This window comes from Mytilus edulis, chromosome 10 (genome assembly GCF_963676685.1).
Source record: "Mytilus edulis chromosome 10, xbMytEdul2.2, whole genome shotgun sequence".
NCBI classification, from domain to species: Eukaryota; Metazoa; Mollusca; class Bivalvia; order Mytilida; family Mytilidae; genus Mytilus; species Mytilus edulis.
The window spans coordinates 45,762,584-45,783,678 of record NC_092353.1 but is presented as its reverse complement, the minus strand read 5'-3'; the positions used below and the strand labels follow the sequence as shown (position 1 = coordinate 45,783,678).

Sequence of the window (21,095 nt, the reverse complement as noted above, 5' to 3'; positions counted from 1 at the left end):
AACACATTTACTGTCTCACAAACGCACTCTCTCTCTCTAACAGTCACACTCACTCTCTCTCACACTTTCTCTCTGTCACACTCATTCTCTCTTACACACTCACTTTCTCGCACACACTATCTCTCTCTCAAACTCATTCTCTCTCACACTCACACTCTCTCTCTTTAACACACTCAATTTCTCACGGCCTTGATCACCATCTCGCACACTCGCTCTCACTCATTGCGTCAGAGTGTGAAAGAATGTAACAGAGAGTGTGAGTGAATGAAAGAAAATGTAAGAGAGAATGTAAGAGAGAGAGTGTAACTCATGTCTGTATACACCGCTAATCAGTAACAATTCGGTATGTAACACTCTGTAAAATGGGGACGGGATTGTAGTCATGACATTATGAAAATGTCCGCTATAATCTGTACAACGGATATTCCATTGTAGTCAACCAACCCGTGATGAGTTCTTAAAAAGAGGGTGATTTCAACCTTGGAACTCTTGGTTAAAAAATTATATTACTCCATCATAAAATTTCACTTATTTTTTTTTTGCAGTTAGCTAAATATCTTTGAATAACGAAAAGGCATTTACAGGCAAAGTATGATAAATTGGTAGAGGCTATTTTGCACTGACATTGCCAGTTTGTTTTTGACTTATGAGTTTGGATATCCCTTTGACTAAGAAGTTAAGAGTTAATGAGATCTTACATTGATTCTCTGAAGATATATACTGTTACTAAAATAGAAGATTTTGTATTAGAGATAATATTGAGATGTTTGGATTGATTAAGGACTCGTTCTTATTTCAACCTATCTGAAGATTTATGCTGTTACAAGAAAAAGAGATTAGTTTCTTCGGAATAGTATTGAGATATTTGGATTGGTTAAGGACACGTTTTTATTTAAACAACAAACAAATATGTAACAAAGAAGCACAAAAGACTGATAGACAAATCATTGACAAAAATGAAAGACAGGAATACAAAATGTACGATAGCACAATAGCACAATGACGGGATGTAAAAGTACAGAGCCACGTCATATGTGTCAAAGGAACTCACAAATATATATAGACACAGCACGTTAGCAAAAATGAAAGACAGGAATACAAGAATTATCATAGAATAATATCACTATAATGGGATGTATAAGTACAGAGTCACGTCAAATGGATATTATAAAAAAAAAGACTAAACAGTAAAAGTAAAATTTATGATGTCAGCTTAATTGGATAGTGTATACCTTTTGATTTAACATTTCCAACAAACAATCAGATAGTAACATACATGTATTGTATTTAATCCCGTTGCAAATGTTTGCACCTGTCCTAAGTAAGGAATCTGATGTACAGTAGTTGTAATATGTGTTTCTCGTTTCTCGTTTTTTTTAATATAGATTAGACCGTTGGTTTTCCCGTCTGAAGGGTTTTTCACTAGTAATTTTTGAGCCCTTTATAGCTTGTTGTTCGGTGTGAGCCAAGGATCCATGTTGAAGGCCGTACATTGACCTATAATGGTCTACTTTTTAAAAACTGTTATTTGGATGGAGAGTTGTCTCATTGGCATTCATACCACATCTTCCTATATTTATTGTACCTTATATGTCCTCCAGGCTAATTTGGATTTAAGACCAAGATTTAAATCATGCATGATGTACAAGTATATTGACAATTGTTATCCATTAGTTTGATCTGTTCGAGCTTTTGATTTTGCCATTTGGTTAGGGACTGTCCGTTTTGAATTTTCATAGTCTTTCGGTATTTTTGTGATTTTACTTTATACTTCAAAATTGTTCATGTACATACAAATCTTAGAACAAAGAAGAAGGATGAAAGGGAAGATGGATTAACAGACATTAGGATATCACAGACTATAAGTCTCAATGCACTCTATTTTTGTTGGTAGGGCATTAATATATTGAATTTCATGGTGTTTTTTTTTTACGTGTCATTTTGGTGATCTCTTTAAAGACGAAATACAAACAGCGTTGATTTCTTAGGAATGTAAACTAAAAGACTGAGAATTTGATACCAAAATCTTAACTTGCGGAATAAATCTAATCTTAAAAATAGTGGGCTCCTATCTCATGTTTTCATTACTGTATTATAATACACGAAAACTTTCGTAGCATTTTATGTGGTATATTAGGCCTTTGCTTTTTTAAAACTCATAGTATATTCAAACTCATAAGTCGAAGACAATCTGACAAGGCTTTGAAATGACAAAAAAGAAAAATATCAGTCTACAAACACAAATCGGCTGAGTAAATAATTCTAATAAATCCCTTTGACATTAAATATAGTCAACTATTTACATCCATTTCGTATGCACTTTGGTGGATAGTTATTTCATAGTTATTCAAACTACATCTCCTTGTTTTTATATAGATAGATAAAAGTGAGTATAGTTTGTGTTTTTTGTTGTTGATTGTTAAGGTTCATCATAACCTTTTGGCTAAAATGGCCGTATTTACACCCCACATTTTACTCTGAGTACAGACTAACCTAAACACCTGCAACAGTTTTAAGGGATGGCAGGAACTAGATATATAAATTTTAAATGCATTTTATGTTTCAGAAAATTATAAACTTTTCTAGATTTTGCTATCCATTTTTTTTCGTTCCTGCAGAAGGTGCAAAAATTAACTAAGTAGTGAAAACGATTGAGAAGCTCCCCTCATTTAATCAATGTTGTGAGTAGTATTGATTTAAATGGACAATAGATGGACAATAGACACCTGTAAACAATAGGTTATTTAACAGGTTTAAACTTTGTAACTGAGTGGACCGTATCAAATGAAACTCGGGTGTTTGTTTATTTTGCTATCTTCTGCAGACTGGAAAAAAATGAACATCAAAATCCAGGAAAGTTTTTAATTTTCTGAAACGTAGACTTCATTTAACTTTTATATATCTAGTTCCTGCCATGCCTTAAAACTTTCCTGGATGTACCAGTTTGTCTGTACTCATAGTAATTTTGGAGGTGTAAACACGGCCATATTTTTCAATTCCTTATGATGAACCTTAAATCACCTCACGTGAATAGACTGGACAGCACGTGTTATGTTTTATTTGGAGTACATATATTTTACAACTGGAGTTATCATCCATTATTATGTTCATTTGATTTATTTTGAAAAATTTGAAAAACAAAACATTTTTTACTCTATCAAACTTATAAATTCAATAGAGTGATGAACTATTCATAAACAAATGCAATTAACATATCTACGAGTTTCTTTTCAAAAGTTTAATTGCAAGAATCAGAAATTAAAAACACCGCAAATTGCATTATATTTTTATTTAGATAAAATGATTAATTTCAAGTTGTTGGGTGCGCTCTTACCTAATGAAGGGAACTGAAGGTTAGGGCGCCAACCCTTCCAAAATCCTGGTAGGCAGTGGTGTTCTCGCCAATGGACTGTTATAATTTATAACACCGACGGAGGAGAACCCGTTACTGCTGTAGCCGTGCACCTCTACAAGGTGTAATATCTTCTAACTTCGAAGAAATTATTTTGGAATGGATCTCTTAAGCTTCTTATCTTCATTCTTTATAACTCTCTTTCAATCTTCATTTTTTCTCGCTATTTATATTTCAATCTTTCTCATTCTCTCACTCTTTCTCTTTCTCTTTTTCTCAATCTTCCAATCTTTCATTTTTTTGTTTTTCTTACACGGATTTTTATTCCTTCGATCTCTCGCACACTCTTTCTTTAATTTCTCTCACACTCTTTCTTACTTTCTCTCACTCTCTTTCTTACTTTCTCTCTCTTTCTTACTTTCTCTCACTCTCTTACTTTCTCTCACTCTCTTTCACTCTCTTACACTCTCTTACAGTTTCTGTCTGTCTGTGTGTGTGTGAGAGAGAAAGTGTGTGTGTGAGAAAGTGTGTGTGTGAGAAAGTGTGTGTGTAAGAGAGGGTGTGTGAAAGGGTGTCTGTGAGAGGGTGTGTGTGAGAGTGTGTTTGTTTGAGAGAGTGTGTATGAGAGGAGAGAGAGAGAGGAGAGAGAGAGAGAGAGGAGAGAGAGAGAGAGGAGAGAGAGAGAGAGGAGAGAGAAGAGAGAAGAGAGAGAGAGAGAGAGAAAGGAGAGAGAGAGAGAGGAGACAGAGAGAAAGGTGAGAGGGAGGAGAGAGGAGAGAGAGGAGACAGAGAGAGGAGAGAGGAGAGAGAGAGATTTGAATGTAGGAGAAAGGGTATGAGAGTAGGAGAGAGTGAGTGTGTTAGAAAACAGTATGCAAGAGCAAATATGAGAGAGGCTGTATGTGAGAGGGACAGTGTCTGTGTTAGACTAAGTGTGTATCAACCAGTGAGATGAAATGAGTCTTTTTCGTTTTTTTTTAATTTCGTTTACACTGTTTGTTTCTATATGTTTTTCAATTCCTAATTAATATACTGAAAATATTAATAAAGACTTGCAAAGTAGCAAAACTTTGTATAGATCACTATATTGCCGGAGCCTTGAAAATAGCTTTGAAGTGCCGGCATAATAGCCACTGCCAATAAAAATAATGACACACATGAACCATAATATAAACTATATCACGAGATGTGATATGATTGTCGGTGAGACAACTAGCATCGACAGTTAACTGAACTCATCATAGATACCAGGACTAAATTTAGTATATATGCCGATGCGTTTAAAAGGGTTGTTCAATTCAACAGTGCATGACTTATGGCATATCAAATTAAAAAACACATGTTCTTTGTGATCAATAACGTGTGAGCGGCAAGTCGGCAAAAAGAAAAGCACGTTTTGTTCCCATATGTTGTCAATATAAATCAGGCTTTTTGATTATGTAATTTTCCAACAGATTTTATCTACGTTAGCTATTCGTTTTGATGAAGTTATTTCATGTAATACCCATGCAATTGTTTTATCAATAAACCCATGAAAAATATGATTAGGTCGAGGCTGCTCTTGTTGTATTGTGAATGTGTTTAAAGCAACTATACAAGGAAAGACAACTGTACGAAATACATTTACTTAAAAGGGATTTTATTCAAAAATTCAACAGTAACGATTTTAGTTGAAGAAAGCAGAGTTCTCCTATTTAACTGAAGTCTGTGTTATGATTACTGAATAAACTGTGTCTGTTCTTCAGCGAAGTTGTCTTTTTGTTGATGAGACATGGAAGATTGTCTGAAAGAAAACCAAAATGTTATATTGAATGAATGAATGAATATTTTATTTGCGAAAGCATAAATAATATGCTATGGCAATACATAAACAAGTATATACAATGTGACAAAACAACAGATAGCAGAGAACAATACATTATATAATAAAGGTACAATTAATTCACAATACATGATCTAATTTTCCAAGCATATTTTAGATAGTTACAAAGTTTAATTGTGATTGATTTTGATTTTGCTTGAAGTAAATGAAAAAGTTTAAAATTATTTGGCCAAGAACAATAATATTTTGGCAAATGTTCTTGTCTCACAGTTCTGTAGGCTGGACATACAAGTACGAAGTGGTATTCATTTTCAATACAAGCCATATTACAGCATTCACATAGACGCATATGTCTAGGAATATTTTTATATCGCCCTAATTCCAAATTCAATTTCAAAGTACCACTTCTCAATTTTGTAAGTAAGTTACTATTAATAAAAAAATCTAAATAATTCTCTATTACAAATCTATATTAAATAAGCACAACAACCGTCGATGAGATAAGATGTATCCATATCAAAATGAGATGATATGTTAAGATTGACATAATTATGCTCATACACAGAGATAATTTTGTCAGTTATTTATTTCCTAAACTAGACTAAAAGTAGGCAATAAAAAACATAAGTCGAAAAAAAGAAAAGTTCTAATGTAATCTAGATCCAACGCAAGACTTCGGAAAATTTCGATTGAAACTAGCCGTTACAAAATAATTTACATGTACCAATCTGAACCAACAGATTGAAAATTTTACAAACATTTATACATAAATAATAATCAATAATAGATGATAATGTTGACTAATAGAGGCCGCATCGATAAGGTAAATCCGGATTTGAATTATTTTTAAAGCAACAAAAGACATTTTTGGAGAACAAGAAATGGTCTAGGTCACATTGGAAAGGTTAACTTATCTGATTTTAATTATTTCTTTTAAGCTACAAAGGACAAGGAGAACCTGCAATTGTCAGATCTTTGTTACAGTTTCATTGGCACACCGATAGCATTTACATAAGCAAAAGGGTCCACGTTGAGCAGCAAAGTAAGCACCGCATCTTCTTCTAAAACATTTCAATCTACAACGGGATCTACAGCTTGCATCTGATTCGTGGACTAAAAGGAAACATTGTAGATAAATAAAATTGTTGCAATTTACCTCTTCAAAGAAAAAACATTCATCATACTTGTGCTAGGAAATGAATTATCGTTCCTTTAAATTATTTTATGAGTTGTCTTCCTCATATAAATCAACAAAGAATGTGTTGAAGAACTTTTGACAATATGTATCAACAATGTATTTCCACAAAGTATCGAAGGAATTGCTGACTATTCCGGAGCACCTCGTTTGACTGCTGTTACTCTTGACTAGATTCATGTTGCATTATTTGTAGCGTTTGTGTAGCATTATATACAATGTTGATTGTATTTTTTTTCAACCATTGTGTTGTCTGTTTTTCATCGACTAGACTATCTTTTTCATTGCACCCTTCATATTTTCTGAGAGGCCCCGGTGAGTGATTGGTTTTATTACGTAGTCGACAATATGTATCACCAGACTGTCAACATCGATGTTGTGAGTTCGAATCCCGCACATGTCCGGTGCATTCGGCTCCAATCTTATTTGAATAGGATTGTTAGTTTTCTGGGTCACTGGTTTCTTTCCGTCACTCCAAAATTCCTCCACAGATACACACTGACAGCCACAACATACCCCGAATAATGATTCAGGTTAGATTTACTTGTAATTAGATAAAAACATGATTGAAATTCTTTCTCAAAACTAAGTTGTATTGAAATTACTAAAAGCGTTCCTTTTCAGAAGTTTGTACTTCTGAACACTTAAACTGTCATATGCAAGAAAAAAATATCAGACAATATGTGACATTTGTACTTGACATTTGACATTTGTACAGGTCAGGTGATATGACTGGCATTAATGTAAAATTGTTAAGTTGTAAGTTGGTTGAGCTTTTTGAGTAGTTGTCCTCTAGATAATTGAGTATGGTTACGATTGAAGTTTTTTCCATTTCATCAGCGAAATAGTTTTATTCTGAAAGTATATATACACAATAGTATATCAGAAATAAAGAACGTACGCGAATTAATGTTTTTATTTTTATTTCCAATGTGAAATACGAATATATTCTTTGCATCATGCTAATGAGTTTAAAAAACTTAGATGAAAGCAGCATAATTTAAGGGACATTTTTCGAATTATATCCCTTATACTATCCCTGTTGCATATTTAAGTCTATTTTGTATGTCTTATTTGTCTGAATTTTTTTTTGAAATTGTAAATTAAGAAAACCAATCGTTTACAGATGTGAATATAGAAGAACTAATCTTTGTTTTGACTTGATTAAACAGTGTGTTTAAAATATATCTTAGCTGTTAAAAAAACTACAAAAACTTCCTTATTGTTTCCTTTGTAAGATGCTATATTCTTTTCTAAGTGTATGCGCATGCGCATATGTATGGGACTATGAATGGTTAATAAAAGATATATATAGTTATACTGTTTGAAGTGAATTCTGTGAAATTGATATGTTGAGAAAATATCAAAACCAAAAATGTATGGCTGAATAAATATCACAAAACATTTCCAAATATATTTTCTTAAACATAAATATATATATATATCTCATCAGTAGCACTCGAATTAAAAAAAAAGGTGCCAAACACATGATATTTTAGAAGAATAAGTATACCTGAAATTTGCTTAAAACCAGATAAGTTTTTGATAAGAAAAAAATTTGGGTGAGGTTAAGAACCAAACAGGTCTTTGAGAGTAGCACTATAAATGCGTCAAGCAGGTTTTAGATATAGTTCATCTTTAAGTTTTCACATGAAACATTATGGTTTTAAGTTGGTATCTAGTATTTCCGCTGGATAATGATTATGTAAGGAAAGGGAACGATAGAATTAGAACAAGAGCGTTTTCCTTTTATTAAATACGAGTTAAGCAGGATTGAAGTAAATGATCAAGCATACAATAATATAGACTTTCGATTATCATGAAAACAGACAAAAACTTTGATAGTAATGAAAATTAGCTGGCATAAAAATCGATGTTCAAACTTTGGAAACTTGTATGCCAATATGTTTGATAAAAGTGAATAATGCTTGGTTAAATGCTTTGATATCTCTTAGTACTGAATCGTTATTCATTAGATATATTAGATATTTAAGATAAAAATAAAATTTAAAAGACGGAATTCCGATGAATATTTAAAACTGAAAGACCTTAATCAAAAGGCAAAAATCCAAAATTCAAACACATCAAAATTGTCATATTCCTGACTAATTAAAGTACATGCTTTTTTTAATGTAGAAAATGATGAATTGAATCTGTTTTTATAGCTCCAAAACTTAAACACATCAAAATTGTCATATTCCTGACTACGTACATGCACTTTTTAATGTAGAAAATGATGAATTGAATCTGTTTTCATAGCTAGCTGAACCTCTCACTTGTCGCATTATATTGACAACAAAACAAACATTCATAAAAGAGGGCCGAAAGATACCAGAGGGACAGTACAAACAAAGAAAGTCAAAATGTGGTGTACAGCAGACATTATTTTGTTATAATCTTAGCCACGATAAAAACAAAACATATGTAACAAAGATTTGAATGTAGGAGAAAGGGTATGAGAGTAGGAGAGAGTGAGTGTGTTAGAAAACAGTATGCAAGAGCAAATATGAGAGAAGCTGTATGTGAGAGGGACAGTGTCTGTGTTAGACTAAGTGTGTATCAAACAGTGAGATGAAATGAGTCTTTTTCGTTTTTTTTAATTTCGTTTACACTGTTTGTTTCTATATGTTTTTCAATTCCTAATTAATATACTGAAAATATTAATAAAGACTTGCAAAGTAGCAAAACTTTGTATAGATCACTATATTGCCGGAGCCTTGAAAATAGCTTTGAAGTGCCGGCATAATAGCCACTGCCAATAAAAATAATGACACACATGAACCATAATATAAACTATATCACGAGATGTGATATGATTGTCGGTGAGACAACTAGCATCGACAGTTAACTGAACTCATCATAGATACCAGGACTAAATTTAGTATATATGCCGATGCGTTTAAAAGGGTTGTTCAATTCAACAGTTCATGACTTATGGCATATCAAATTAAAAAACACATGTTCTTTGTGATCAATAACGTGTGAGCGGCAAGTCGGCAAAAAGAAAAGCACGTTTTGTTCCCATATGTTGTCAATATAAATCAGGCTTTTTGATTATGTAATTTTCCAACAGATTTTATCTACGTTAGCTATTCGTTTTGATGAAGTTATTTCATGTAATACCCATGCAATTGTTTTATCAATAAACCCATGAAAAATATGATTAGGTCGAGGCTGCTCTTGTTGTATTGTGAATGTGTTTAAAGCAACTATACAAGGAAAGACAACTGTACGAAATACATTTACTTAAAAGGGATTTTATTCAAAAATTCAACAGTAACGATTTTAGTTGAAGAAAGCAAAGTTCTCCTATTTAGCTGAAGTCTGTGTTATGATTACTGAATAAACTGTGTCTGTTCTTCAGCGAAGTTGTCTTTTTGTTGATGAGACATGGAAGATTGTCTGAAAGAAAACCAAAATGTTATATTGAATGAATGAATGAATATTTTATTTGCGAAAGCATAAATAATATGCTATGGCAATACATAAACAAGTATATACAATGTGACAAAACAACAGATAGCAGAGAACAATACATTATATAATAAAGGTACAATTAATTCACAATACATGATCTAATTTTCCAAGCATATTTTAGATAGTTACAAAGTTTAATTGTGATTGATTTTGATTTTGCTTGAAGTAAATGAAAAAGTTTAAAATTATTTGGCCAAGAACAATAATATTTTGGCAAATGTTCTTGTCTCACAGTTCTGTAGGCTGGACATACAAGTACGAAGTGGTATTCATTTTCAATACAAGCCATATTACAGCATTCACATAGACGCATATGTCTAGGAATATTTTTATATCGCCCTAATTCCAAATTCAATTTCAAAGTACCACTTCTCAATTTTGTAAGTAAGTTACTATTAATAAAAAAATCTAAATAATTCTCTATTACAAATCTATATTAAATAAGCACAACAACCGTCGATGAGATAAGATGTATCCATATCAAAATGAGATGATATGTTAAGATTGACATAATTATGCTCATACACAGAGATAATTTTGTCAGTTATTTATTTCCTAAACTAGACTAAAAGTAGGCAATAAAAAACATAAGTCGAAAAAAAGAAAAGTTCTAATGTAATCTAGATCCAACGCAAGACTTCGGAAAATTTCGATTGAAACTAGCCGTTACAAAATAATTTACATGTACCAATCTGAACCAACAGATTGAAAATTTTACAAACATTTATACATAAATAATAATCAATAATAGATGATAATGTTGACTAATAGAGGCCGCATCGTTAAGGTAAATCCGGATTTGAATTATTTTTAAAGCAACAAAAGACATTTTTGGAGAACAAGAAATGGTCTAGGTCACATTGGAAAGGTTAACTTATCTGATTTTAATTATTTCTTTTAAGCTACAAAGGACAAGGAGAACCTGCAATTGTCAGATCTTTGTTACAGTTTCATTGGCACACCGATAGCATTTACATAAGCAAAAGGGTCCACGTTGAGCAGCAAAGTAAGCACCGCATCTTCTTCTAAAACATTTCAATCTACAACGGGATCTACAGCTTGCATCTGATTCGTGGACTAAAAGGAAACATTGTAGATAAATAAAATTGTTGCAATTTACCTCTTCAAAGAAAAAACATTCATCATACTTGTGCTAGGAAATGAATTATCGTTCCTTTAAATTATTTTATGAGTTGTCTTCCTCATATAAATCAACAAAGAATGTGTTGAAGAACTTTTGACAATATGTATCAACAATGTATTTCCACAAAGTATCGAAGGAATTGCTGACTATTCCGGAGCACCTCGTTTGACTGCTGTTACTCTTGACTAGATTCATGTTGCATTATTTGTAGCGTTTGTGTAGCATTATATACAATGTTGATTGTATTTTTTTTCAACCATTGTGTTGTCTGTTTTTCATCGACTAGACTATCTTTTTCATTGCACCCTTCATATTTTCTGAGAGGCCCCGGTGAGTGATTGGTTTTATTACGTAGTCGACAATATGTATCACCAGACTGTCAACATCGATGTTGTGAGTTCGAATCCCGCACATGTCCGGTGCATTCGGCTCCAATCTTATTTGAATAGGATTGTTAGTTTTCTGGGTCGCTGGTTTTTTTTCCGTCACTACAAAATTCCTACACAGATACACACTGACAGCCACAACATACCCCGAATGTAAATGATTCAGGTTAGATTTACTTGTAATTAGATAAAAACATGATTGAAATTCTTTCTCATAATTAAGTTGTATTGAAATTACTTAAAGCGTTCCCTTTCAGAAGTTTGTACTTCTGAACACTTAAACTGTCATAGGCAAGAAAAAAATATCAGACAATATGTGATATTTGTACTTGACATTTGACATTTGTACAGGTGAGGTGATATGACTGGCATTAATGTAGAATTGTTAAGTTGTAAGTTGGTTGAGCTTTTTGAGTAATTGTCCTCTAGATAATTGAGTATGGTTACGATTGAAGTCTTTTCCATTTCATCAACGAAATAGTTTTATTCTGAAAGTAAATATACACAATAGTATATCAGAAATAAAGAACGTACGCGAATTAATGTTTTTGATTTTATTTCCAATGTGAAATACGAATATATTCTTTGCATCATGCTAATGAGTTTAAAAAACTTAGATGAAAGCAGCATAATTTAAGGGACATTTTTCGAATTATATCCCTTATACTCTCCCTGTTGCATATTTAAGTCTATTTTGTATGTCTTATTTATCTGAAATTTTTTTTGAAATTGTAAATTAAGAAAACCAATCGTTTACAGATGTGAATATAGAAGAACTAATCTTTGTTTTGACTTGATTACACAGTGTGTTTAAAATATATCTTAGCTGTTAAAAAACTACAAAAACTTCCTTGTTGTTTCCTTTGTAAGATGCTATATCCTTTTCTAATTGTATGCGCATGCGCATGTGTATTGGACTATGAATGGTTAATAAAAGATATATATAGTTATACTGTTTGAAGTGAATTATGTGAAATTGATATGTTTAGAAAATATCAAAACTAAAAATGTATGGCTGAATAAATATCACAAAAACATTTCCAAATATATTTTCTTAAACATGTGCATGATATAATTAACGAAATGTTTAAATACAGAGTCCGGCATATGTAACAAACAAACAAAAAAACCACAAGAAGGCATATATAAACAAAGCATATTAGAAAAACTGCAAAAATGAAAGACATGTAAGACTATTTTAACTTAGCACAATAACTGAATGATATGATCTTGAATACCGAATAAGTTGGAAACATCAAAAAGCATGCTCGATGCATTCTTTAACAGTGGTACTCTAAGAGTGTTTACTTCTGTGTAGCTTCACTCTGAACAGAACCCTAGAATATTTCGAGAATGTTATCCTGGTTGACTAGTTTTCAATTACCAATATTCACTTTGTTCAGCTGGAATATCCGATATTATTATTTTGCCTCCACAAAATGTTGAGTATTTGTAAGATAAATATTTCGACTTCCGACACAGAAAAAGTCTGATTTTTTTTCATTTCTCTCTTTCCTGTTTATTTGATTCATGATCAACATATGTTCATTACACTGTTACATCCTCGCTGATCAATACAATTAACTTGATAACAGGTAAAATATTATTACTTATCTCTGCAAGCTGTTGGTGCCCAGTCAACACGTCACCAACCTAAGGTAACACTAGCTCACTTAGTGTTCATTTTTGTTGCACCTTCATGATAAAAGTTTTTTTTTTTTATTATTTCCTTTTTTTGTTTTTGTCCCAAAAGGGCCGATGACGTGTTTTTTTTTATATCCATATAGATATGACTAAAGCGATACAGAGCATTCCATTGAAACAACAGAGTAATCCAGGATTTGGCAACACAAAACCTGCCAATGATCGTCGCATTACTCATGTTAAAATATTTACGTCATAATCTGTGGTTAGGTGTCATACCATATTTATGTCTTATGAGACTTGTCTAACGTTAAAGCAATACCAAATTTTTAATACATTCATACGCTTCAATTCCCTAACTCTAAAACAGAATGTGAATGTTTGAAAATACGATGGTAAGTTTTATTCAGGACAAAAGATTCGACAATGACCAACACACACAACGAGAACATTAACGTGTTGGTCAGTCTTTAGTTTGTGTATAGTTTTTTGCAGATGTTTGTTTGATCTTTTCGTCGGTTTTTGTTTTTGTTTTTTTTTCATGTTTTTGTCTATCTTTCTTCAACTTATGTTGGGTATTTGTTTGCTTCTTTTTTTGGTGTAATCCGCCACATTTAACAAAAGTATTAAAAAAAAACTAATGTAACCTATTCATAACTATCGGTCTATATCTACCTGAAAGATGTAGGTTTTATTAAAAACAAAACAGAAGTCATGCACAAGTTACTAGTAATCATAATTATAGGGTTATTTTTTAGATAACAGGGTAGATTAATTTTTACGGTGAGTTGATTTTATCACAAATTTGTCATAGGTTAGAAGCATCAACACTCACATACGGGGTATATATCTCCCAATTGATACGATATTCCCGTGCTTGCATTTCCTATCATGATTTTCTTGATAGAGGGTTGCTGCTCACAAGGAAGCTATTAAACCAAGAGTTCCAAATGATGAAGTTGAAATCATCCTTTCGTAAATTTTACGGACGCCATCACGAGTTGGTCGACCGTCATGGAATAACCGTTTCACAAATGATATCGGATATATTCCTTACGTCGTAACTACAACCCCCTTCCCTTTCATGAATGTGACCTACCGAATTAGACTATTTACCGGATTTGTTATCACATAAGCAACACGACAGGTGCCACATGTGGAGCAGGATCTGCTTACCCTTCCGGAGCACCTGAGATCACCCCCGGTTTTTTGGTGGGGTTCGTGTTGTTTATTCTTTAGTTTTCTATGTTGTGTCGTGTGTGCTGTTGTTTGTTTGTATTTTTCATTTTTAGCCATGGCGTTGTCAGTTTGTTTTAGATTTATGAGTTTGACTGTCCCTTTGGTATCTTTCGTCCCTCTTTCACAAAAAACATGCAATAAAAAAGTATTTGTAAATTTTCTTAAAGCGAAATAAGAATTACTTCATATATGACCTCATACATGGATTGCCGTGGCAGTATTTAGTCAAGCTTTTCAGAATTATAAGCTTTTAACTTTGCTTTTGAGACATGCATAAACCGTTTAACTGTTTTTGCTTCAAAGGCCATTGATGAGTCTTATGTAGAGGAATCGCTTGTCTGACATTCCACATTATAAGACTGCTTGTTATCTTTTGTGAGACGTTTTCATATAAAATGGAAATACTTATTATATAGATACTAGTAAATAGTTTTGAAAATTAAAACACAACATTTTCTAATTATGAACTTTACTCTACAAAAAGTACTATACCAAGTACACATGACACGTTATTTTTTTATTGATATTTCAGCTTCACTTCAGAATCGTCGTTAGATCAAATATGAAGACTGCAAATATTCTGGTTATTGCCTTGTATGTTCTTTTTGCAGGTAAATTTCACAATACAAATGTTACATATTGCCTATTCATGTTTAATTGGTCGTCCACATTTTAAAGTTCATTATCACTTGGTTGATTTAAATGAGAAAGACCTTTCATAAAACAATTTAAAGGAACTATAATTAATTTTCTTGCACAAGTATGACGAATGTTTTTCTTTGAAGAGGCAATTGCTCGGGTAATTGGAATTATAATTACGACAATTTTATTTATCTACAATGTTTCGTTTTAGTCCAAGAAGCAAATGCAAGCTGTAGAACCCGTTGTAGATTGAAATGTTTTGGAAGAAGATGCGGTGCTTTCTTTGCTGCTCAGCGTGGAACTTTCTGTTTATGTAAATGCTATCGTTGTGCCAATGAATCTGTAACAAAGATAGACATAAAACAAATAGAAGAGTAAGTTCTGACAAATCCTGGTTCCTTTGAAAAATGCCCTTTAAAAATATTTAAAATCAGGTAAATTAACCTTTCCGATTTGACCTTGATCATTTCTGATGCTCCAAAAATGTCCTTTGTAGCTATAAAGAAATGATTAAAATCAGATAAAATGAGATAAATTAACCTTTCCGATGTCACCTTGAAAATTCCTGGTGCTCCAAATATGTCCTTTGTAGCGTTAAAAAATTATTCAAATCAGATAAATTTACTTTTCCCATGTGACCATGACAATCTCGGTTCTCCAAAAATAGTTTAAATACCGGATTTACCGTTCCGAAATGACCTTTATTAGTGTCAATTGGCCTCTAATATTAACTATTATTCATGTACAAATATTTGTAATATTTTCAATCTCTTGGTTCAGATAGATAAATAAACTCATCATAAATACCAAGATTAAAATTTTATAAAAGTCTAAATGTTTTTATTACGGCGAGTCTCAATCGACACGAGTTTATTTTCGGGATTCCTGTGTTGGATCTAGATTACATAATACTTTTTTCGACTTAAGTTTTTTGATTGCCCACTTTTAGTCTTGTTTAGCAAAGAAATAACTAACAAAATAAGCTTTGTGTATTAATATATGTCAATCGTAACGTATCATCTCATTATACGGATACCTCTTATTTCATTGACGTTTTTTATGCTTATTTAGCAAAACATTTTTGGTTGTCTTTCAGACAATCGTCAATGCCTCATCAACAAATAAATAACTTAGCTGAAGAACTGGTACAATTCATCCAGTAATTATAACACAGAGATAAGCTGAATAGATGAACTTTGTTTTCTATAACTAAAATTGTTACTGTTGAACTTTTGAATGAAATCACTTTTAAGTAAATGTATCTCGTACAGTTGTCTTTCATTGTCTAGTTAACTTATACACATTCACAATACAACAAGAGCAGCCGCGACCCAATTCATATATTTTATAGTTTTATTGATAAAACAATTGCATGGGTATTACATGAAATCACTTCATCAAAACGAATATTTTGTGCGAAAAAAAAATCTGTCAGGGAATTACATGATCAAAAAGCGTGATTTAAATTGACAAAAAGTAAAAACACAAAAATACTGAACTCCGAGGAAAATTCAAAAAGGAAAATCAAAAATCAAAAGGCAAAATCAAAAGTCCAAACACATCAAACGAATGGATAACAACTGTCATATTCCTGACTTGGTACAGGCATTCTCTAATGTAGAAAATGGTGGATTGAACCTGGTTTTATAGCTAGCTAAACCTCTCACTTGTATGACAGTCGTATCAAATTCAATTACATTGTCAACGATGCATGAACAAAACAAATATACTCAAAGAGTAAAAAATGTCAAAAATAGGGGTACAGCAGTCAATATTGTGTTATCATCTTAATATCCCTATAAAAACAACAAATGTAACGAAGAAGCACAAAAAGGCATACATCAAATTTAACATACTCATTTTGTTTTTCTTATACGACAACATATGGGAACAAAACGTGCTTCTCTTTTTGTCGACTTGCCGCTCAGAAATATTGATCAGGAACAACATGTGTTTTTTAATTTGATATGACAAATACCATAAGTCATACTGTTGAATCGAACAATCATTTTAACTTTTGATGCTGGTTGTCTCATCGAAATAAAACATCTCTAAAACATCTCTTCAAAACATTTATCAACGAAAACTACACTATTCTGCATTTAAATGTCTTAACTATAGAATCTTGACAAAACCTCATAAGGATGTTATTAATCCAAAAGTTCCAAAAGGTCAAGTTGAAATCCTTCCTTCCTTAATTTGACGGACGCCGTCATTATTTGTTGACGTAATGGAATGTCCGTTCCAAAGATGATAGTGGATATGTTTCTCCTGTCGCAACTACGATCCCGTTCTCTTTTCACGAATGTTTTCACCGAATAAATTTATTATCGGGTTTGTACTAACATGAGCAACACGACGTTGCCATATGTAGAACAGGATCTGCTTGCCCTTCCGGAGCACCTGAAATCACCCAATGTTTTGGTTGGGTACGTGTTACTTAGTCTTTTATTTTCTAAGTTGTGTTTCATGTACTATTGTTAGTCTGTTTGTCTTTTTATTTTCTAGCCATGATTTTGCAAGTTTTTTTTTCTATTGATGAGTTTGAATGTTACTCCGGTATCTTTCGCCCCTCTTTTGAATTATCACATACATATATGTATACCGTTATCAAATATAGCGAGTTAATGTCGAAAAAGCTATTCGCTAACTTAAATGTTGTTTAGTTCTTGGTACGCTGTCGCGTCATTCGTGCTAGAAAATAGATAAGATTTTCCAACCTGTGCTGGTTTTGTAGAAAGATGTGAAGATTAAATTGACTGAAAATCATAGAATCTCTCCTTTGTCATACTTCATATGACTTTATATAGAATGTTAACTATAGAAAAATCAATACGCCTTTTGAGACAACCCCCTTTAACAAGTTTATCGTCTCTATATTCTCGTTTGGTTGGTGGGGTTTTGGATAAAATAAATCATTCATCTAACACATTTATAAGAAAAAAAGACAGAAAAGAAGCAGTGAAAATAATACATAACAAGAAGGTGTTCATAGTACACGGATGCCCCACTCGCACTATCATTTTCTATGTTCAGGGGACCGTGAAATTGGAGTCAAAAATCTTATTAGGCATCAAGATTTGTAAAACCATGAACAAGTGTACTAAGTTTGAAGTTGATATTGGACTTTCACCTTCATAAAAAAAACCTTATCTGAAGCGGTATAGACTAACGAACAGACAAACGGACACATAGACGCAAAGACCAGAAAACATAATGCCCCTCTACTATCGCAGGTAAGGCATAAAACCGATCATGTCTACCTCTGAGTGTAGTATAATAGGGTTAACCAAAGTTTAACTAATCTGTCTTCTTTACGTTAAATAGCGCAATTTTTTTAATTTTGATAAACATGCAGCAAAAAATGACGTGTTTTCCTCTCTTCATGAACATTTGATAAATATAGAGTTATTTCGGAATAAAAATTGCATAATTTTTAATGATACTTATAAAATACAGAAATTACCGATTATTTAACAAAAAACAATTCGTGTTTATTTTTTACAACAAAAAAGTTGTGTCTTTCTTTCGAAAAAGAAAATACGGACACAAATCTGAATTTTGAGCAAATATACAAAATTTTGACCTCATTTTACTCAAAAAGTAGCACATGAAGGTATATTTTTTTTTATTACATATTTGATTAAATCAGGTAAAAAATAGCCTATATGCAAATTTCCATCATCTTGTAAATACAGGTTTAAAACTGTATCGTATGCCCTTAATCTAGCACACAGCATCTGCCTCTCCTAGTCTCTCTCTCCTTCTCTCACTCTCACACACTCCGTCTTTACTACTGTCGCTCAGATTCACTCTCTTCTTCATTCACTATGTCCTACACTCTCACACACACATAGTCAGTGTCTCAGACACACCCACACTTACATACACACACCCTCTCACACACTCACTCACTCACTATTTCACACACTTTCTCTCTGTCACACTCATTCTCTCTTAAACACTCACTTTCTCACACACACTGTCTCTGTTTCACACACTGTCTCTCTCTGAAACTCATTCTCACTTACTCTCTCTCTCTCTCTCTCTCTCTCTCTCTCCCCTCTCTCTCTCTCTCTCTCTCTCTCTCTCTCTCTCTCAATTTCTCACGGCCTTGCTGACCAACTTGCACACTCACTCTCACACACTGTGTCAGAATTCGGTATGTAACACTCTGTAAAATGGGGACGGCATTGTAGTCATGACATTAGGAAAATCTCCGCTGTCATCTGTAAAACAGATATTCCATTGCAGTCAACCAACCCGTGATGAGTTCTCAAGACTTAAAAAGAGGATGATTTCAACTTCATCACCTTGGAACTCTTGGACAAAGAATTATATTTCTCCATCATAAAATTTAACTTATTTTTTTTTTGCGGTTAGCTAAATATCTTTGAATAACGAAAAGGCATTAACAGGCAAAGTATGATAAATTGGTAGTGGCTATTTTGCACTGACTTTTTTTTGTTGTGATTTTACTTTTTACTTCAAAATTGTTCATGTACATACAAATCTTAGAACAAAGAAGAAGGATGAAAGGGAAGATGGATTAACAGACATTAGGATATCACAGACTATAAGTCTCAATGCACTCTATTTTTGTTGGTAGGGCATTAACATATTGAATTTTATGGTGTTTTGTTTTACATGTCATTTTGGTGATCTCTTTAAAGACGGGATACAAACAGTGTTGATTTCTTAGGAATGTAAACTAAAAGACTGAGAATTTGATACCAAAATTGTTAATTGCTGATAAATCAATCTTAACAAAGATTGCGGAATAAATCAAATCTTGAAATTATTGGGCTTCTATCTCATGTTTTCATTACTGTATTATAATACACGAAAACTTTCGTAGCATTTTATGTGGTATATTAGCCCTTGCTTTTTTAAAACTCATAGGATATTCAAACTGATAAGTCGAAGACAATCTGACAAGGCTTTGAAATGACAAAAAAGAAAAATATCAGTCTACAAACACAAATCGGCTGAGTAAATAATTCTAATAAACCCTTTGACATTAATAGTCCGGCGGCTTTGTAAAAAATTGTGCACATCCTGTTACAAGCATGAAATTTGGCATAGACCTTCCTCAACTATTACTCTTTTATTTCAGATAGGGAGGCATTTGAAAAAAATGTCTCACTTCCGGTAAAATCCAAAATGGCGGACATTATACTTAAATCAGCCCAATATCGAAGGCTAGCGTGTAAAAATGTCCTATTATCATGCTACTATCATAATATTTGGTACAGACCTTTGTGTTTTACTACTTTTGGATAAATTAAATAGATTAGATGTCTTCAGAAACCCCACTTCCGGTTAAAATCCAATATGGCGGACATTGTACTTAAATAAGCTTATTTTTTAGGGAGGGTAATTGAAATGTGTTTTAACGTATTGCTACTATAATTACATTGTGTATGAACCTTTCTTTGGTGCTTCTGATGGATACAATGTATAAGACATATGTCTTAAAAACCCTTACTTCCGGAAGTATCCAAAATTGCGGACAGAGAAATATCAATTTTTTATTCAAATTTTCAACTTTCTTCAAAATGTAAAGAAAATGATTTTATTTTGTGCTGGTCATTAAACTTTTGGCTTTAAGTTATCCCCAAAACCACTTATTCTAGCATGTTGTAAATGCTAAGATATAAAGTTGACACTTCTGGTAAAAATATGACGTAAATTTTAAAGATGAGTCCTCAATCTATTTCTTCGATGTAGAGTTTTGGATAGATTGATTTAAACAAAATAAAATCACTATAGTACTAAAAAATATTTAAAACTACTTCTATTTGGCCAAGAATACATGCTTATTCACAATCACCACCACATGCACACAAGGCAGTGGACGGGAGACCCGATTTTACACATTAAAAATAACCGCGGCATCCTTTCTTACATCCATAATGTACAAGCTTCTGAAAAAATGATGAGGTCTCAGAAAGAGTTTTTTTTTAAAGGGACCCTCTTTGTCCCTTCGCAATCCATTAGTGACAAGACTAGGTAGCATAAGAGTCAACCCAAAGCTCGTCTCACTAAACACCTGCATTAGTATATTACACGTTTTACATGCTTGAAAAGACTAGAACAAGTCGTGGGAATAGCCTCACTTAAAATGAGATTTCCCTTTTGTGCAAAAATTGACTTTCTTGGTTCGTTAATCATGTTAGATCTGATAAGTTTGT

At 32.6% G+C, this 21,095-nt stretch overlaps 2 protein-coding genes across 2 annotated transcripts; both read left to right on the top strand.

The window, feature by feature from the left end:
- Positions 1–264: 264 nt before the first annotated feature.
- On the top strand, positions 265–4,307 carry LOC139492788 (protein enabled homolog). Its single transcript, XM_071280941.1, has 2 exons — positions 265–288; positions 3,981–4,307. Exons 1-2 carry the CDS (start codon positions 265–267, stop codon positions 4,305–4,307), a joined length of 351 nt encoding a protein of 116 aa, XP_071137042.1.
- A 10,514-nt stretch (positions 4,308–14,821) lies between these two features.
- Positions 14,822–16,064, top strand: LOC139492446 (uncharacterized). Its single transcript, XM_071280631.1, has 3 exons — positions 14,822–14,870; positions 15,113–15,275; positions 15,998–16,064. Exons 1-3 carry the CDS (start codon positions 14,822–14,824, stop codon positions 16,062–16,064), a joined length of 279 nt encoding a protein of 92 aa, XP_071136732.1.
- The last annotated feature ends 5,031 nt before the right edge of the window (positions 16,065–21,095 follow it).